At 37.7% G+C, this 19,764-nt stretch overlaps 1 protein-coding gene across 1 annotated transcript; it reads left to right on the top strand.

Moving 5' to 3' along the window:
* The first annotated feature begins 19 nt into the window (after nt 1–19).
* LOC136265193 (macrophage scavenger receptor types I and II-like) lies at nt 20–16,148 on the top strand. Its single transcript, XM_066060033.1, has 4 exons — nt 20–188; nt 244–415; nt 14,557–14,696; nt 15,895–16,148. Exons 1-4 carry the CDS (start codon nt 128–130, stop codon nt 16,008–16,010), a joined length of 489 nt encoding a protein of 162 aa, XP_065916105.1. The 5' UTR covers nt 20–127; the 3' UTR covers nt 16,011–16,148.
* Nucleotides 16,149–19,764: the final 3,616 nt, after the last annotated feature.

The raw sequence follows: 19,764 nt of genomic DNA, 5'->3' as shown, positions 1-19,764 counted from the left end.
ACTCATGCACACATCTCAGTAGGTCATTAATTTTTATGTATCACTGTACGTAACTGTTCTGTATAAATATGCAGTAGCTACGGTGTTCAGGTACTTCTCGTAGTGAATCATTTCACTGAACTAAAAGATGAAAGTTGTTCGACTAACTTTCTTCACGCTGGTGGTTATTACATCGCCTACTTTTGCAAGTAATGAGATGTAACCTAACCTTGTGTAGTAAAATGAGTTTTGTTGCTCTCGTAGGTTATGGCGATCTTCGGATTTATGGAGGCGGAGACTCAGGTAGACTAGAATTTCGATTGGATAACGGCACATGGGGTACTGTGTGTAATGAAGGATTTGATGACGATGCTGGAGACGTGGCGTGTATACAACTAGGATATCGACAGTCTAGTGACGTGTTTTTGAGCCAACAGTAAGCATGCGTGTAACCAGTGGTGGGGACTATTCTACGGAACGGAACGGAACGGAACGGAACGGAATGATGGACTAAACTGCGGAACGGAATGCTTTCTCAGATTGAAGCTTGCAGCTTACCATTGCTGTACAAGTTATCAGTGGCACTTCCAGCAGGTAATCAAACGTACCCCAAGAAAGATAAAACGAATTTAAGGATCGATTGTGGGTTCTTGTTGGTTGTCATTAGTAACGAAGTACTAATTGTGGGAATAGCTGACTCAGTGATTTCATCTTCGGATATATCAAGTAGGGAACTTAATGCATGACTTTTTTTTACTAGTATGTGAGTTATTTTTACTTACTTGACTTCAGAATGTACAGTCTGAGGCCCAGCCTTTCTAATCGGCATAAATCAGTATGTGTATAGCTACACTACAAAGGAAACAAGTATGGTGACAAGCTGAATCAACTCAGTCTAAGTAGAATCTAAAGGAATTTTGTGCAGTGTGTGAGGAGCAAACATTCAGATACCTCAAGGAGGCTATATTGTGTGAACATCAATGATTCATTAACAGAGTAGTGGACTATTGTCAGATATCTCAGCCTGAGTACTGAGTTGAATTCTGGATGGGGTCTATTTTACAGAATGGAGTGCTTTCTGAATCAACTTGCAGCTTGGCTAGCTGCATTTTATTAGTGGAACCTCCAGGAAAATGGAATAGGATAATTATAAAACATTAAATTAAGTGATTGTTTAGGTAATCATGACTTTATTCAGTCTAATAAACAGAATATATGGTTGATTGAGTGAGGTATCACTTTCAGAATGTTCAGACGACCAGTGATGAGATGCATGGATTCATCGAATTTTTGTTGTGGTGGAGACATTAAATATCCAAAAGCAAACTGACTGTATAATATTAATTCACTTTCTTTATATTTTCTCAATTTTGAGCCTGTATACAAATAATTGAATTTTCCTTGTCAATAGAAATCTAATCCAAAACAGCCAAGCTGTAAAAAAAAGTGTGCGGCCCTCAGAAAGGCTATGGTGAAAAAAGATGTGAAATCCAAGGTGGCGGCCAAGAAATGGCTGTGATGGTAGGTTAATGGTAAAAATTTTAATAATGACAATTTAGGTAAATTTTGTGAAGCAGCACAAAAATTCACCTGAATTGTCGTTATTAAAATTTTTACCATTAACCTACCATCACAGCCATTTCTTGGCCGCCACCTTGGATTTCACATCTTTTTTCACCATAGCCTTTCTGAGGGCCGCACACTTTTTTTACAGCTTGGCTGTTTTGGATTAGATTTCATTTCTTTTGTATTTGTATACCCCAAAGCCGGCCTATGGCCAGCTTTGGGACTTTTTTAACCTATGTTTTTTTCTTTACTACAGGAAGAAGAAAAGATGAAGTAGATGTACTTTAAATATTTTATCAGTAAATGTACAAATTATATATACTGTATAATACATATGTGACCGGATTTGCGAAAAGGGGTCTTCCACACACATCCAATTTGCCAACTTTGACAATTGATAACTTCAGATTGGAAAGAGCTATTGCCTTGATATTTGGGCAGTGGTGAGCACCACTATAGCTGAATACATGGTGAAATTTTCAGGTTAATATGTTACTTGAACACTGAGTTATGGTCTGCAACATTTACGGAATTGGATGTGTGTGGAAGACCCCTTTTTGCAAATCCGGTCACATATTGATTACAGAAATCTCCATGGTGGTTTCTTTGTAACTGAACACTCTACAAGGTGACTTCTTCTAATTGCTCTCTCTACAGGGTGAATTGTTTGTAGCTGAACGATCAACAAGGTAACTTCTTCTAGCTGATCTCTCTACAGGGTGATGTGTTTGTAGCTGAATTTTGTATAGGTGATTTGTTTGCAGCTGAGCTCTTTACAGAATGGTTTCTTTGTAGCTGAACTCTCTAAAAGGTAACTTCTTCTAACTGATCTTTCTACAGGGCAATTTGTTTCTGGCAGAATTTTCTACAGGGTGATTTCTTTGCAGCTGAACTCTCTACATGGTGGTTTGTTTGTAGCTGAACTCTCTACAAGGTAATTTCTTCTAGCTGATCTCTCTACAGGGAGATTTGTTTGTAGCTGAACTATCTACAAGGTAACTTCTTATAGCTGATCTCTCTACAGGGTGATTTGTTCGTAGTTGAATTCTGTACAGGTGATTTGTTTGTAGCTGAACTATCTACAAGGTGACTTCTTCTAGCTGAACTCTCTACAGAGTGATTGATTTTTTTTGCAGCTGAACTCTCTACATGGTGGTTTCTTTGTAACTTAACTCTCTACAGGGTGATTTGTTTGTAGCTGAACTCTCTACAGGGTGATCTGTTCATAGCTGAACTCCCTATAAGGTAACTTCTTCTAGCTAATCTTTCTACAGGGCGATTTGTTTGTAGCTGAGTTCTCTACAGGGTGATTTGTTTGCAGCTGAACTCTACATGGTAGTTTCTTTGTAGCTAACTCTCTACAAGGTGACTTGTTTCTAGCTGATCTCTCTACAGGGTGACTTGTTTCTAGCTGAACTCTCTACAGGTGATTTGTTTGCAGCTGAACTCTCTACATGGTTTATTTCTTTGTAACTGAACTCCCTGCAAGGTGACTTCTTCTAGCTGATCTCTCTACAGGGAGATTTGTTTGTAGCTTAACTCTCTACAGGTGATTTGTTTGCAGCTGAACTCTCTACATGATGGTTTCTTTGTAGCTGAACTCTCTACAAGGTAATTTCTTCTAGCTGATCTCTCTACAGGCCGATTTGTTTGTAGCTGAACTCTCTACATGATGGTTTCTTTGTAGCTGAACTCTCTACAAGGTGATTTCTTCTATAGCTGATCTTTCTACAGGGTGATTTGTTTGTAGTTGAACTCTCTACATGATAGATTCTTTGTAGCTGAACTCTCTACAAGGTGATTTCTTCTATTATAGCTGATCTTTCTACAGGGTGATTTGTTTGTAGCTGAACTCTCTATACATGATTTGTTTACGGCTGAATTCTCTACATGATGGTTTCTTTGTAGCTGAACTCTCTACAAGGTAACTTCTTCTAGCTGATCTCTTTACAGGGTGAATTGTTTGTAGCTGAACGATCTACAAGGTAACTTCTTCTTACTTATCTCTCTACATGGTGATTTGTTTGTAGCTGAACTTTCTACAAGGAAACCTCTTTTAACTGAGCTCTGTACAGGGTGAATTGTTTGTAGCTGAACTATCTACAAGGTAACTTCTTCTAGCTGATCTCTCTACAGGATGATTTGTTTGTAGCTGAACTATCTACAAGGTAACTTCTTCTAGCTGATCTCTCTACAGGGTGATTTGTTTGTAGCTGAATTCTGTATAGGTGATTTGTTTGCAGCTGAGTTCTTTACAGAATGGTTTCTTTGTAGCTGAACTCTCTACAAGGTAACTTCTTCTAGCTGATGTATCTACAGGGTCACTAGTTTGTAGCTGAATTCTCTACATGGTGGTTTATTTGTAACTGAACTATCTACAAGGTGACATCTTCTAGCTGATCTTTCAACAGGGTGATTTGTTTGTAACTGAACTCTCTACAAGAAAACTTCTTCTAACTGATGTCTGAACAGGGTGAATTGTTTGTAGCTGAACTCTCTACAGGGTGATTTGTTTGTAGCTGATCTCTATACAGGTTACTTATTTCTAACTGATCTCTTGAATTCTGTTCAGGGTGACTGCTCTATTAGGATGACTGCTCTATTAGAGTATCTCGATCTCGCACTTGCTACACCAAGTTGGATTTCGTGTTATAACTCCGTGGCTTTAAGTCTGATTCTTCTACACCATTGAAGAGCCTTTCTAAGATGATAACTCCATCTGTACAGCGATTTTCAAAGCATTACCCCAAGTGGTTTATCTGGTAGGCGTGGCAAGCATAATAATAATAATAATAATAAAATAAAATAAATTAAAAATTAGCTAATCTCGATTGCGTAATTGTTACACACTGTTGATTTTTTCGCTGTATCTTCCTGGTTTTTAGCTCGATTTCTTTCAAACCACAAAAGGTTTGAGGTTCAATAGTTAACCTATTCACCCACCGATTTTCAGCTTCTTCCCATACGCGGTTTACCCTGTAGGCGTGACAACATATTGGTGTTATTTTTCGTGCATAATCGCTCATAACTCTTTGCCTGTTTATGGTATTCCAGCCAAAGTTGGTACCGAGATGCGCCTTTATACCCCCCTTCTGTGTGCCAAATTTCAAGGCAATCGGATAACGCGTTCGCGTTTTATGGCAGTTTTTGTAAGTGTGCGAAAAGAGGAAGAAAAATAAGAAGAAAAAAACGAAGAAACTAAGCCAATTTTTGAAGTCGCATATCTCAGGAATGCCTGAAGCGATTTCGCTCAAATTTGGAATGTGGAGTACTGAAGTTAGAGGGAATGTACACAGCAAAATGTGTCTTGTTTCATCAAGGCAGCACAGAGCTACGGAGGTGCGAAAATTGCGTTTTCTTTCTTCCTGTCAATATACTCACGGGGTTGCGCGCCGGCTTCTTGGGCCGCACTACACACTACCGTGTGTCTTGATCCTAGAATAAGATGGGAGAGAAACTTATCTTTGTTTACCTATACTGTACAACCAAGAGTTCGTAATACTGATTTGTATGGGGGAGAGTGTCTAACTCTCAGTATGGCCTGTACAAACACCCTGTGTAAAGTTCACCTTTCATCAAATCAACACCTTTACTGGGGGATAGAAAACTGTTGATTAGAGTTGCTGAAGAAGGTAAAGCCTTTGTTCTGAAATAAGGCCGAGGTGTTACTTTAAGCAGGGTGTTTGGTGAATGCATTCAAGTTAGACACTCCCCACCTTATTATGAACTCTTGGTACAACTTCAAAGGAAATGAAGAAAGCATACAGATGAATCAATAAAATCACTACAGTAAGGTGAATTACAGACTAGTGAGATCTTGGTTAATTAATGACAGTGGTTGGAGATTAAGTGTGGTAGCTTCTTGCTCTTGAATATGTTGCAAAGTGGAAGTACAAATCAAAATGGGATATCAATTTCATTATGAAAAATTTGTATACATAAATAATCTAGCATTACTATTTCATTTGTCCTCCACTTAAACATGCTACAACAGTACTAGTGTCAGTAAATTGGCAGTGAGTCTACCTTGAAATCTCAACTCTAGAGTAGATCCAACACAGGGCAGCCCGCACTGTAACAAATACATGTGATCCCATTGTAATTTCATGGACCAGCTGGACTGGGAATCACTTGAAAATAGACGAACAAATTTAACCTGTTTTGTTTGAAGTGAAGCATGTGAAATGTTACACTTTAGAAATCCTAGGATTCTTAGGTGGTATGTAATTAATGTAAGTGTTTCATTTCAGGTCTGACTAGATACATTGAAATTACACACACATCCTGGTCCAAATCACGTTTGCCTGGTGGCTACGGGCATGGTTTCACATGCAGCTTATAATAGAGATTTGGCTGATCTTGGAGTTTTGACATTTAGCCTGATTCAAGGCTAGCAGTCAGACACATCCTTGAATTGTGCAACAGATAAAATCAGCTCACTATTGAATATGGCATTAGTCCACTGCACCAGCTGTTAATATATAAATAACTCCATGCATACACTTCAGTGATGTTTGCAGAATATACCCTCCTTGCGGTCTGCCAAAATATTTGCTCTTCACACACTGCACAAAATTCTTCAAGTTTTAATTCAGCTGGCTCTTTCCTGTTACCATGCAGTATCTTCCTGCTTGCTTTATTTATACACTGACTTATGACTTGAAAGACCGGCCCAGACTGTTTTGTAAAGTCTAAATAAGAAAAACAGCTCACATAAAGTTCCCTTCCGTATGGATGAACATCACTGATACAGCTCATCCCACAATAATACTTCGTTACTAATGACAACCAACAAAAACCCACAATCGATCCGTTAATTCTTTTTATCTTATGTTTAACCACCCACTGGAGATGCCACTGCTAACTTATAAGGGAAGTTTCAGCAATGGTAAGTTGCAAGCTTCAGTTTGAGAAAGCGTTCCGTTCCGTGGTTTAGTCCATCATTCCGTTCCGTTCCGTTCCGTTCCGTAGAATAGTCCCCACCGTAACCAGTCTGTCAACTTATGTTTAATAGCTAACTTTAATAGCTACATCATTAGAAATGAGGGTGTATGGTATATTCGTATTCACTATAGACTCTGAATAGCCCATTTTCAATAAGGCTAAAGCACAGATTATATATTCCCTACCATAGATAATCGGGAGATTATCTATGCCATAATCTACGGCTAAAGTATGCAGCGCATTTTTTGGCTTCTTGTATGGCTTTACTGGGGTGCCTCGAAAGTCTGTTTTCCATAGGTCCAATGTATGACATGTTCGCAAAAGATTTTCTTGGCCCAGAATTGTAGTGACTGGTCAACCGAGCACTTAATTTAATTTTATCTTGTAATTATTGTTGTTGCTGTTGTTGTTGCTGTTGTTGTTAAGTCTTCTTCTTTTTTTTTACATGTACACACTCCTTGCCGTGCCCACAAGATCTCATTTTGCTTGATCTGACTGTGGTCGCACGAGACCGAGGACTAATAATGTATTGTATGTATCATCTTATTACTAATGATGGTTCTCTCTCTCTGACATCACTTTTGATTAGCTGTTGATCTCTTATGTTATGCATGGTGTAGCAATTAGTATAGGGTTTTCCACTCTAAATAGGAAGGTGCTTCATTTAGTTGTTTCTGATGATTTTCACACAGACTGCCCTTAAGATAAAATTATTAAACTGTATATTGCTTTCAATATCAATGCAGTTTTAGCTGTAAATATCCTAAAAGTGGTCATGTGGCCAACAATCCTGTTACTGCTATACAGGATATGCTATACTACTTCAAGATGTGGAAGTCTTCATTTATAAGGTAAGAAATATACCAATTGTGACTTAAAATGCAAATATTTTTGAATAAGCTGTCCAATGTAACTATTATGGTATTTTTGGTCACGTGACCACTTTTTGTATCTTTTTGTGTGTTAAACTTATGCCGATACCCAATGCTACAAGCAATATAATAACAAATTAGCACTTGTTTGCTTTGTCTTGAAGGCCAGTCTGTGTGAAAATCTCCAGAAACAACAAAAAAGAAAGCACCTTCCTATTTTTGAGTTGGAAACCCTAAATTAGTAACACGGATTTTCAGAAGCTTCTGGAACCACTCTATTAATTGATCCTTGTTGAATAACGCTGTGACCTCTAATGAAGTTGATATGCAGCGATATTGATGACTTGTCAATTATGACATCATTTGTACATGCGAGTTGTCTTGTAGCCATTAGCAAGTGCTGTATTGCTCCCACAGAAGCCATAAACTTAATTGCATAACTTGGTTGCTTATTGAAAATGGACTTATGACTTAATTAAGATTTTTATATGGGAGTGATCTCAGGATAAGATGCCCCATGCACTGTTAAGAAGTTAGCGCACTTTAAATTTTTTTCCCATACATTCATATAGGGGAAGCTGTTTAAGAGGAATCCTTTGAAGCGAGCAACTAGACAAATTTGTGGTTGAAACCCTACTGGAATCTGGTATGGGAGTTATATATGTAATAGTTGAACATGGGCATGAGGGCTTTGCCTGATATGTATGCCCGACTACCTGAGGGCCACAGGCCCATGGGTATACATATCAGGCAAAGCCCAAATGCCCCATGTTACAGCTAATATGTAACACTTATTAGGCTGATAGGGCAATCAATCACCCAAGCCAATACGAGTGCAGCCACTGGATGTATTGTATGCATACCTTGATTATGGGTCAGCAGCTAGTATGTTTTGGTTCCGTCTGGTTACAATGAACGGATATATCCTAGAGATTTCACGATAATGCAAGTGTAATGTTTTAATCAGTGCTATTGAATCATTTTTGGAAAAATTACAAAGTTCACTAAAGGCCTATATAGACAGGTAAGCTTGCTTATAGAGTGGTTACTCCATGCAGAGTGGTAGCTTTGTGATGGGTGTGTGTCCATATTCAAAAACATGCAGAAACGATTGGTGAATAAGCTATAGCACTAATTCTCACCTTAGCCCAATGTTTTCCAACTCGTAAGATGATGAGGATAATGCTCTCCACCTGAGTGGTTTTCATGGCGAAATCCAAGTTGTGCATCCTAATCACGTGAGTATTAAGCGATCCCCACAATCGATTTCCGCCTCAACGTCTATATAATCACTGCCCAGTTGTAGCCCGGGCTACATACGAAATGTAGCCTGGGCGGCTCCTTTGATCTTATGTGTGAAAGTATTACATCATTACATAACACCTGTTCTTTTCTTCAAATAACCACTGTATACCATGGAGTTCTGTTGGTGTTCTAGAAGGCATAAGTACACAAAAAATTTGGAATTTTCAAATTAGAGTAGGGACCATGTTAATTGTTCAACTGTGATTTAATATCATGCACTACTCCAGCTTGTTCAGTAGCTACTTTTTATCAATGTGCTATGATCCCTACTCTAGTTGAAAATTGTTTGTGCACTTGTTTGTTAACTTTTTTTTGTAAATAATCATGACTGGTGAGCCCATGCATACCGTGAAAGAATGGCTCCGTGCTCCCCAGCTATATCAATTATCGTCTGAAAAGTGAAGTATCCATTACACTTCGTTGTCAGCTATATTAGACCCGTTACACAACATTACGAATCAAGAACTTTTCGAAAAGCACCCCTGCGATCAAAGTAGCCACTATGAAAAATACAGATGGTTTCCATTACTAAGGGAAGCCATCACGTGCTACCACCAAATCAACGCTTTTCGCTGTCAGCAAAGATGAATGGGACACAAAGGAGGACCCTGTTAAGCCCATGAAGAATGCATTGTATATGTACTGTGGTATGCCAAAAAGCACCTCTCGGGTTGAAGCAATGTTGAACAGTGAAAAAATCAAGCCTGTAGCCTTAACCATTATCGAGTTACGCTTGTCTGAAGGCATCGGTCAGTTAGTCAGTCAGTTACTTAGTTACTCAGTCAGTAAAAAATTCCGTTTAATATATACAAGTACACAGGAATTTTCAACTAGAGTAGGGACCATAGCACATCGATAAAAAGTACTGAAACAAGCTGGAGTAGTGCACGATATTAAATCACAGTAAAACAATAAGAAGTGCAAAAGCTTCTGCTTCTTTGTGAGCAACCACCAAACTATTTTTCTATAGGTTTTTATTGTGTTTTAACAATGCAAAATAGAAAGCTTCATAGGTGTTTATATACTGTAGCACAGGAAGTGATTTTGGAGAAATAATGGCAATCAATGACATTCCAATGTGGGTATGAGAGGTGGGAGAACAGAACCTATATCAAGACTTGGGAAGCCATTTAAGAAGCCACACAGCTCAAAGGAACCATAAGTTAGCTGTCGCATAATGAGATAAGTGTGTGTCATTATGTAAGCCAGTAAACTTTGCAACAAGTCACAATGGCATTGTCAAGTTATAGAATCATACAGTACTATTCCACAAAGGAGTGGGTGTGGCCCATGAAAAAGCATCACCCAAAACCAGCCTCACTTTTCCCTGACAATGATCGGTTAGGTAAAACTAAGCCCAAAGAAGTCTTCAGATTGACCCTAAAAACTTTCAACAAGTTGTTACGGAATATTAAAATATATCATACAGTACGATATAAACAGAATAATGTGGAATTTTCAACTAGAGTAGGGACCATAGCACATCGATAAAAAGTACTGAAACAAGCAGGAGTAGTGCACAATATTAATTCACAGTAAAACAATAAGAAGTGTTATATCCCTACTGTGCATTTCCATAATGGTATCTTGAGCACAGTAGGGATTCTCTGATTCTTGTTGGATAAGGCTGCTAATATGCAATGATATTGATGACCTGAGCTCTTGTGAGGTAGGCACATAAGGTGAAGCTTTTAAATGATTTCTGACCTTGCAGCTATTAACAAGTGTTGTGTTGCTTTTCCACCTAGTGATAGTGTTGATAGTGGAATTTCCCTTAATGTAACCATCAAGTCTTATAGTTTAGGAATTGTACAATTGATGTTCTCTTTGTGCTATTGTTTCTAGTAATATTTCTTATGAGGTCTAGTCTTGTCTTCACTGCTTTCTATATATATATATATAAAGAACTTTGCGTGGGAGTATCAAAGCAAAAAAGTGTTCTATATTCGCCATAATGGCACAAGTGTTCTATATTGGGCAGTTATAGAACACTTTGGGCAGTTATAGAACACTTTAGTAGACCACAGTTCTTTATCAGGTAGTTATAGAACTGCTATGTCTATTTCGTAGGCTGATAGCCTACTTTGAGTGAGTAATCACTCATTTTGGTCAGTACAACCAATCAACCAACCAAGCCAGTGTAGGCTGATAACCTGACTGTGCTGGCTGACCAGTCAACCCAACCAGTAAGATGAAAACCACTGGATTTTATTTATAGACACACTTGAAGATTTCGATGATGGTTTCTTGTGGTCAGCAGCAGTGAACGTTCTTAGTACGTTTTGCTCACATAAACGGACGAGTCCTAGAAATATCACGGTAATATGCTTATTAATATACCACAATCAAAAACTTTACGTATTGAGAAGACGGACTAGACTCACAAAACGACTAATGAAGGCGTAGCACAGTGCAACGCAGGTGAAACACAGGTGCGATGCCTATTCTACCAATGATAACACTCCTCCATGAGTTTCTAATTGTTTCGTGTGTCTTGTGTGTACCTCAAGTTGACAGTTCTCTATACCAGATAAAGCACTGCCTTCGCTTGTGATATATGGGAAATATAGCACTCAAAGAGTGGTATCGAGACGAAATATAGCACTCGGCTTCGCCTCGTGCTATATTTGTCTCTCGCCCACTCTTTTCGTGCTATATTTCCCGTATAGCACTCGCGGCAGTGCTTTATCTAGTACATATATATATATGCACAAATGTGACACCAGATTTACACAAAATGGCAGGTTTTTCACATGCACACATCCAAGTTGGTTGGTTACATTGGTGCTGAGTCTGCTGACTACTAACCAAACTGTAAGTCAAAACCATTTTTCAATCTGAAGTTATGAATAGCAAATTATTTTGATGTATGTGGAAGAGACCCCTTGTTACAATCCGGTCACAATTAGGCCACCACAAATGAGGCTGTAGTTTCTCGTCTAGATGTTTTTAAAATTTGGAGATTTATTATCATAATTAATTTATGTGACTGCTCTATTAGAGTATCTGAGAGGATTTCAGGGCCAAGAAACTATAGAAATCTGTATCACTTATTGCTACACCAAAGTAAATAGGATTAACGGCTGTTCAACACAAGAAGCCAAAAGTGCACAGCATTGAAAATGGGCTATTGAAAATTTTGAGATCTGGAATTACAGTGGTCCTTCAATTATTTGAACTCATTGGGATCTAGGTATGTTGGAATAATGGGGAAGTTAAATGAAACCCATACATTTATATACAGAAAATACTCTAATAGAATACACACTTTAGGCAAAATTATCTAATCTTATAGAACAATCACTTCACAGGTTGGATAACAGTATGTAGGATCCCAGTAGCACTTCTTCCATGAAGCCCAGGTCCCTGGCTGAGCTGCACAAATTCCCAAAACACACATACCATATTGAATGACTTATTATTCAACAATATAAACAAAAACGTTGAGCTAAAAGTTCTGGTTAAGTAGAGCTGCAACTTTCTCTGCTCGACTGATTCCTGGATTCTCATTACAGTTGTCCATGGTATCACATGACTTCTCACAGAAAGTTCAGATAATTGATGGCTGGTTAATGGAGGAACCACTGTATACAAAATTGGCTATTTTCATTTCTGTCTGTTCACAAACTTAATTATGAATCCTTTGAATAAAATCATGACAAATATGTATTCTCAAATATGGCTTTGAGAAAGGCTTCAAGGATGGTTTTGACAATATATGGCTGAGCTATTTGGAGTAGCTAATTGACTACTGGATGTTTTATTAGTTAATCTGTGCAAAGTACATACACCTGTGCCTGAAGTTGCTGTTGTTCTGACAGCTGGATGCATATTTCCAGGGCTATTGTTCTGGCAGTCCACTGATCACCAAACTCTTTAAGGGAAAGAGCAAATGCTAGAATTGTTGTCTGGGAAGTCATCCCTGAACACGGTTATTTGTGCTACCATTTTGTGAGTGAGCTGGAGTTATGTTGAGTCCTTATTTTGACAATAACTGTTGACAATAACACGAAAAACTGGCAAACGAGACCTGTTATCATGCACATATGCATTTCAAATTACCATTTTGTGTAAACGGACAATTACTAAAATATCTTGTGTTGCTATTTTACATAATCATTATCACAAGCTAATACACCCCGTGTGATACTCTTGGTTACCATTATTTACTCTTGCCGTCACCTTAAGAGCAATTAGGTAGTGAGGGCAGGTGGCTATTATTGTTAATAGCTAAACTTCATTGCTTTGTGGAACCTTCAAAATGACAGTACAAGGGAACCTGTACATGTGTATAATGGTCACCTTCAGACTAGAATGTGTTTTGGTCTTTGTGTTATAGAGAAAAACTGTATAAAGTGGTCAGCAGTATTTCAGTGGCTATGACCAATGTAAACATTAAGAGGCTTGTGCGAACTGCTTCATCATTTTGAGAATATTGCTAATGACCATTGAACACCTTTAATAATGAAGCCAGATGTATTTAAGCAGTGCCAATTATTCAAGCCACTTACTGTTAATTCGTTATAAGGCAGTGACTGCCATATGGAGTTGAAGTTATGTATACAGTGATTCATCACTGACCATTTAATACATGCATAGCTACATTTGTATGGGAAAATATTTGGGACCTTGTGACAATGGCTGTTATACAAAGATGTCCACTTAATTCAGGTGACTGTTCCACTGTACAATGTCTAATTTCAAAACAACAGATTAGAAATGTTTCAAAAGATTGTAAGTTTTTTTGTAAGTGTAACAAATGACAGCATAGCACCTTACAAGTTAGCAAAACTAGCACTTTAGATCTCTCTAATAATGGTTTCAATTGCTGTAAGAGAATAACTGGGTATTATATTAGAGTGGCTGACTGCTCTATGATTATTTTCGCTTTGTTTATTTAATAACCTGAATACTCAAGTGAGCACTTTCAGAGAGGGGTAGAGTCCTACTCCCATAAGTGGCACATTTTTGTATCATCTTTAAGTTCTTATTTTGAGCAGTTTGAAATAGTGTATGTAATGGGTGTGCCTATTTCAGGAATAATGGCAATGGTATGTGGTGTGAGTTTGTTGTGATTTTTATTTGAAAATAGATTATTAGGAGGGCGAGTAGATCAAATTTATATGATGTTATTCAGATTAATAAATGGGATGGTTATGGAGAATCTCGGAAAGATGGGAGGGCGATATTTTCCCTGAATCAGTGGTACAAATCATTGCTACTCCTGTTATATCAACCTTTTGAAAATCACTGAAAGTCTCACATAGTGGCATTTTTAGTTGTATGTCTATAATCCATTCCAGGGTTTAAACTGTGTTGAGCATCCAGGTCACTGCTCAACTACTGGATGTAAGCATCTGCAGTATTGATTGTAATGTCTTCCTTGACTCTACACTGTAATTCAGTCAAGCAGTTTGGTGACCACATTTTTAGTTAATCAAACTGTATTGAACTTGTTGAAGTGTTTGTGCATACCTGATATGGCAACATAGGTGGTGGAAACGGGGGGGAGGGAGGGGGCCATGCCCCCCCCCCCCTCCCCCACTTTTATGGGACAATATTTGCAAGAAAAGATTGAGGTACTTTAATAGAACAGTCAAGATCTAGATACTCTAATAGAGCAGTCACAGTATATTCAGAGAAGCAGTGTAGCAAGCTACTTAGCTATGTATGTGTAGTTATAAATAAGGAGATATAGTTGGTGGAGGGTGGCTATTGTCAGCAGGTAATTACCTTTATTTTGTCTTCAGCTTACAGCTGGCCTGGCCCTGTCACTCTTTGGCCCGCTCCACCGCCCCTGTATGGTAATTAACAAGCTAGTAATATGATGTGATTCACAATGCAATACAAATTGTATCCAGGGAGAATAGTATTGTATTTGTCACTGCAGGTTTGCCCCAACTGGTAATCCAGTTGTGATTTGTGACACTCTGTGTGTTGGGGATGAAGGTCGTCTGACAGATTGTATTTTGGATTCTTGTAATTCATTTGATCAGTGTAATCACTCTGATGATGTCGGAGTTACATGCAGTAAGTAATAAATAAGCAACTAGAATACTTGTTTAAACTGATTTGTGGCTACAGCATGTTATTGTGGAAATGTTGTTATTTTTATAAATCTGAAAGTGTTGGATTCATACTTACTCGGCTACTTGCCTAATGATAGGTAGATTATCCTCTGTGTATGCAGTTAGTAGCCAGGGCTATCATAACTTTTAGGAAACCTTGTGTAACAGAAATCAATTATCCAAACGTCTGAATGTTTTGATTTATAATATTAAAGTGCTATGAAATGGTTGTATGCTCTAATAGAACAGCTAGATGCCAAATATATTTGTGACCAGATTTTACAGAACCGATCCAAATCGCACATCAGGCAAAATCAAACTAACACCACCAGTGGATAGCTACACTATCGTACTACAAGTTTTGACCCTCAGCACTACTCAAACTACACGAGGCTGGTTTTTACACACGTCTTATCTGGGTGGTGTGGAGTGCTCAAATGGCGGTTTCAGGCCTTGTGAAGGACCTGGCTTGGCAAGAGTCAGTGGTTTACTGGTGGACAGCCTTATAATGTTGGCCAGACGTGTTCTCTGTTGATTTTGCTACATATCAGCCACTAAGGAGCCAGCACAGCCCTGTAATCTCGTCTCTGGACTCCAATCGTGGTCTGCCTCCATTTTGAGGTCTATCTCTTGCCCTCCCCGCCACCCCCCAGCCTCCACCCCATTGTGAGCACTCGTGATACTACTTCGCTCGTCCAACTGCTCAGATTTTTTATCTTATTTGGCGGGAAACTGTACAAGCAGCTACAAGTACTGGAAGTGGCCTGAAAGATAACAGATTGATGCATCTTTTGTGTAAATTTCATACGCGTGCTTGCTATCCTTGGAGAGTTATGCTGGCTTCAATTCTTTAAAACCGTTTATCTCGGAACTTCTAATGTGCGATTTGGATCGTTTTTCCAAAATCCAGTCAGATTTGTTATTATTGAACTGACCTGTATACAGTAAAAGTGTGTGCGATCTTTACAAACTTGTACAAGTACCCTGCCCCTCAATAACGGCCTCTCCACCGTAACTCAATGCGGATTCCCATTTTATGAAGATAGAGTGAGAGTCTTTGTAACTCAGTAAATCATTTTTGTATGCATGAGTATTTGTAAATTGTGTGGTCCATTTCTATCATGTAGAAGATTGTCACATCATTGTTTGTTTCCTCATAGCTGATAGTTTAACTACTGGACAGGTTGTTGGGATTGTACTTGGAGGAGTTGTCTTCGTCATCCTTGCTATCGTTATTATAACTGTGATTGTGTTTTTGTACTGCAGAAGACGTTAATAATTATGGTAACTATTTTGTACATAATATGATATTATGTTATTACTTCACTTCACTTCATGCACTGTACTAGTTTGTGGCAACTACTTCGCCAGTTAATTAAATAATAATTGAGTAATCACAATTATGCATATTGGATATTTATGTGCTTGTTGTTATTATTTAAGAAATTTTCACTCCTCGTATGACTATAGCATCATCCCTGCACGCATTACCTGTATCCTGAGAAATTACCAAATGTCCTTGTCTAGTGTACATCATGTGTGGTCTACTTGCATGGACTATTGGTAAACCTGCAAGTATAATATTTGCTTGTATGACCTCATAGAACCAAACTGTACAGTTACACGTGTCCAACTTTGTCACTTGTTTATGTCTGCACTGCACATTATAATACTATTCATTTGTGGTGTTGTCTATAGGAATATGATTATGAAATAATACTACAGTAATTATGTACAGTACATGATACACAATTCTGCGTAGCCAATTGTAAAAGTCAAATGTGTCAAAATACAAATTATTTGTAACTATGGTTAGCTTGGATGGCAAGGAATAAAATCCTTAGCCATATAATCACTTTCAGGAAAGAATAACAGAATTCAGTTTTAAAGTATTGCCTATAGAAGTATTAATCTGGTATATATGTCATTGTGACTGCACATTGTTCTTGCATGGAGCATGCATGATGTGTAACTATATGCATTGATCCTCTAGTAACAAGCTTAAGGACACAATAGAAAAACCTCAATATAATTTTTCCATACATTTTAACCCTCTGAAAGGAATTTTTTTTTATCTGTTATGTCACAGCGTTCTTTTGAGACATTGGAAACAGCTGAAGCTGAAAAACTAAAATTGGACAAAACTTCCTATTAACAGGTACTTCTTGATAGACCATCTCTGTAATAAGACCACCTCATTATAGTAGTAATGTCAAGTCAGGGCCTAAAATAAGGCCTTTACACTGCACGTATTTGCAGTGTTTAAAGTTAAGTGAGCAGTGATAAAATGTAGTGTTAAAATTATGGTAAATTCCATAATAAAATTACATCATACATCACCAAGAGTATGATACCACATACTCACATACGTAAGCAGCTATGTCCATCTTCACTGAAAACAAGGATAAGGAAACAACAATTCAAGTATCTGGTACATTACAAGTGGCCGGGCTTAAGTAGTCCGATAACATTTGTATGTTTCAAAAGCTTTGTAAAAAGTTAATAGCTAGAGCTAAGCCATTATAGTGCTGATCTGGATTAACTCAGTGTTGACATAAACAGTTCTACACAATTTATGACCCGCACTGTAATACTTTCATGTGCTTAAATCTTCTTTAGTTGGTAGTTATGCATGTGCATGCTTGCTATGATATACGTACATAATATAAGCATAAGCAGCATACTTCATGTCACCATAATGCATGTATTGAGTGTGTTGTGGGTAATCTATGGTTATTTAAATACCAATTCTTATAACTAAAATTATCTTTTTTGCACAAGTAAATGTTGATAAGCTAATGATTTACTTTGCTGGTATATATAGGTCCAGATTGTACCTTGATGTAAGTTAACACATGCAGTTTTGAAGTTTAAAAGTGTTTAGCTATGTTGAATTCCTCTACAAAATTGGAATTTTGTCAGCATAATGAGGGCTTTGCTCCCAAACTCCTGCATCTGGGATTTATTGCACAGCCACAGACTGTTCCTTATCTATGAGTCAGCTCTGTATATCACTATATACCATGCTTTATAATACAAAATTGTACATAAAGCTACTGATATGTTTTGCTAAAAGATGAGAGAGCCATGAGGAAAATTGACCCTGTATATGCCCATAAATCTAGTAGGGTAAGAAGAGATAATAGCCCCATGCCTACATATATTATTATATAGATGCATACCTTTGCACACTAGGTGTGCTGTCCTTGTAAATTAATACAGTTACTGTATCACCTGGCCCTGGCATCATAACGAGTTATATAGTGTGGCTATGCCCCTGAATGTGCAGTACACCCAAAAAGGTTGTTTCTTTTGCCATTCAAACATAGAAGCCTGGAGAAGTGTGCAGTATTAAATAAAAGTTACACTGTATCAACATCAAATATAGGTCCAACAAATATGGCTAATGGGTGTACTCATAATGTAATAAATTATCAATCAATCAATCAATCAATCAATCAATCAATCAATCAATCAATCAATCAGTACTTAAAAATTCATGACAGCTACAGGGTTGTACAGAAGGTCTTACCATGCCAAGAACTACTAAAGTCCATGGCCATGTCACAAATGAAAATGGAGTAATTGCATACATAGTTTACTCCACTGATACTGGATTTGATAATGGATTTCTCATGAATTTTGCATGATTTAAGAGTTGCATAGTTACAAAATCAAAATAAATTATGACTTTATGTCTTGGTAATAGTTAGACATTCGTAATAGGCGTCTTCGAGGATTTAAAAACCTGAGGTGACATCAATAATAACCAAGGCGCAGGTAATTATTGAAGTCGACTCAGGTTTTTAAATCAGAGAGGTGTGAACACCATAACATAACCTTAAAGCATGTGTTACAACAACTATTACTGTAAACAAGGCTAGTTTACTATCACCTATAAGGACTTTCTGCAGGAAGACTGAGCAGTACACTATGTAGCACCAGCTATGATTGACTATTTGTAAGTATCATGAACTATTCAGTATCATGAGTAATCGATCATGATACTGTATCACTCAGCCCTATGGTTAAACTACCTTTTCAGCTGAATAGATAAAGATACTCTAATAGAACAGTCATCATGATGTGTACTCTGATAGAACAGTCATTGCAATACTCTAATAGAGCATTCAATAGAATATAGCCACTGTTCTAATTACACCAAGCCATTTTAATTGTCTTTTCACAAGTTCTAGTGAATCATTTGCATGATCATACGTGTGTTGCATTAGCAATGTCAATCAAAGTTAATTGCTTCTACTGTAAATCTTGACTCCATTGGATGACCACTCATAATCTCTGGGTTCTGGCCCTGCTATTTATTGTCTACCTGCTTTTTTCTTGTCGCACCTAGGGAATAATTATTAAGAAACAAGCAATGTTCTATGTTATGTGATCAGTGCTCATAGTGCAAAATACCGATGTAATTTCTGTACCTCCTCATATAGCTAATAGTCTCAATGACGTGGAAATTCTTTTAATTGGAGTTGGAGGATTTTTCTTCACCATCTTCCTCATTGTCATATGTTCATCTATTATTGCGTGTTGCTTCATCCCCACTTGTCCCTGCTACTACAAGACACTACCTGAAATATGTTGCTGGTGCAAAAAGACATATTATACTGTACTACATGAACTGCCAGAGACGGTCACTATACTACCAGACTTGTTCCTACTGCTCCTCCAGCACATGATACACCAGCTAATTATGATACAATACCACAAACAGAACATTACATTGATGAACCTCCATGCACCTCCTTATACTAAATTTTAACCCAATACAAATTATGTGCATGCATATATGTGTGTGTGTGTGTGTGTGTGTGTGTGTGTGTGTGTGTGTGTGTGTGTGTGTGTGTGCATGCGATGTGATGTGTAGTGCACCATAATAAATAATTTTAACTATTATTGTGTTTATACTACATGCAGAAAGACACATGCCCTGTGTATTAGTTTGAGTACTGTCCAAGAGTACTGAATTGATGTGTTTACTGTATGTATTGATGTCGAGCAACTATTGCTTCAGG

This window comes from Dysidea avara, chromosome 8, assembly GCF_963678975.1.
Source record: "Dysidea avara chromosome 8, odDysAvar1.4, whole genome shotgun sequence".
Classification (NCBI taxonomy): domain Eukaryota; kingdom Metazoa; phylum Porifera; class Demospongiae; order Dictyoceratida; family Dysideidae; genus Dysidea; species Dysidea avara.
This window is presented reverse-complemented; position numbering and strand designations above follow the sequence as displayed.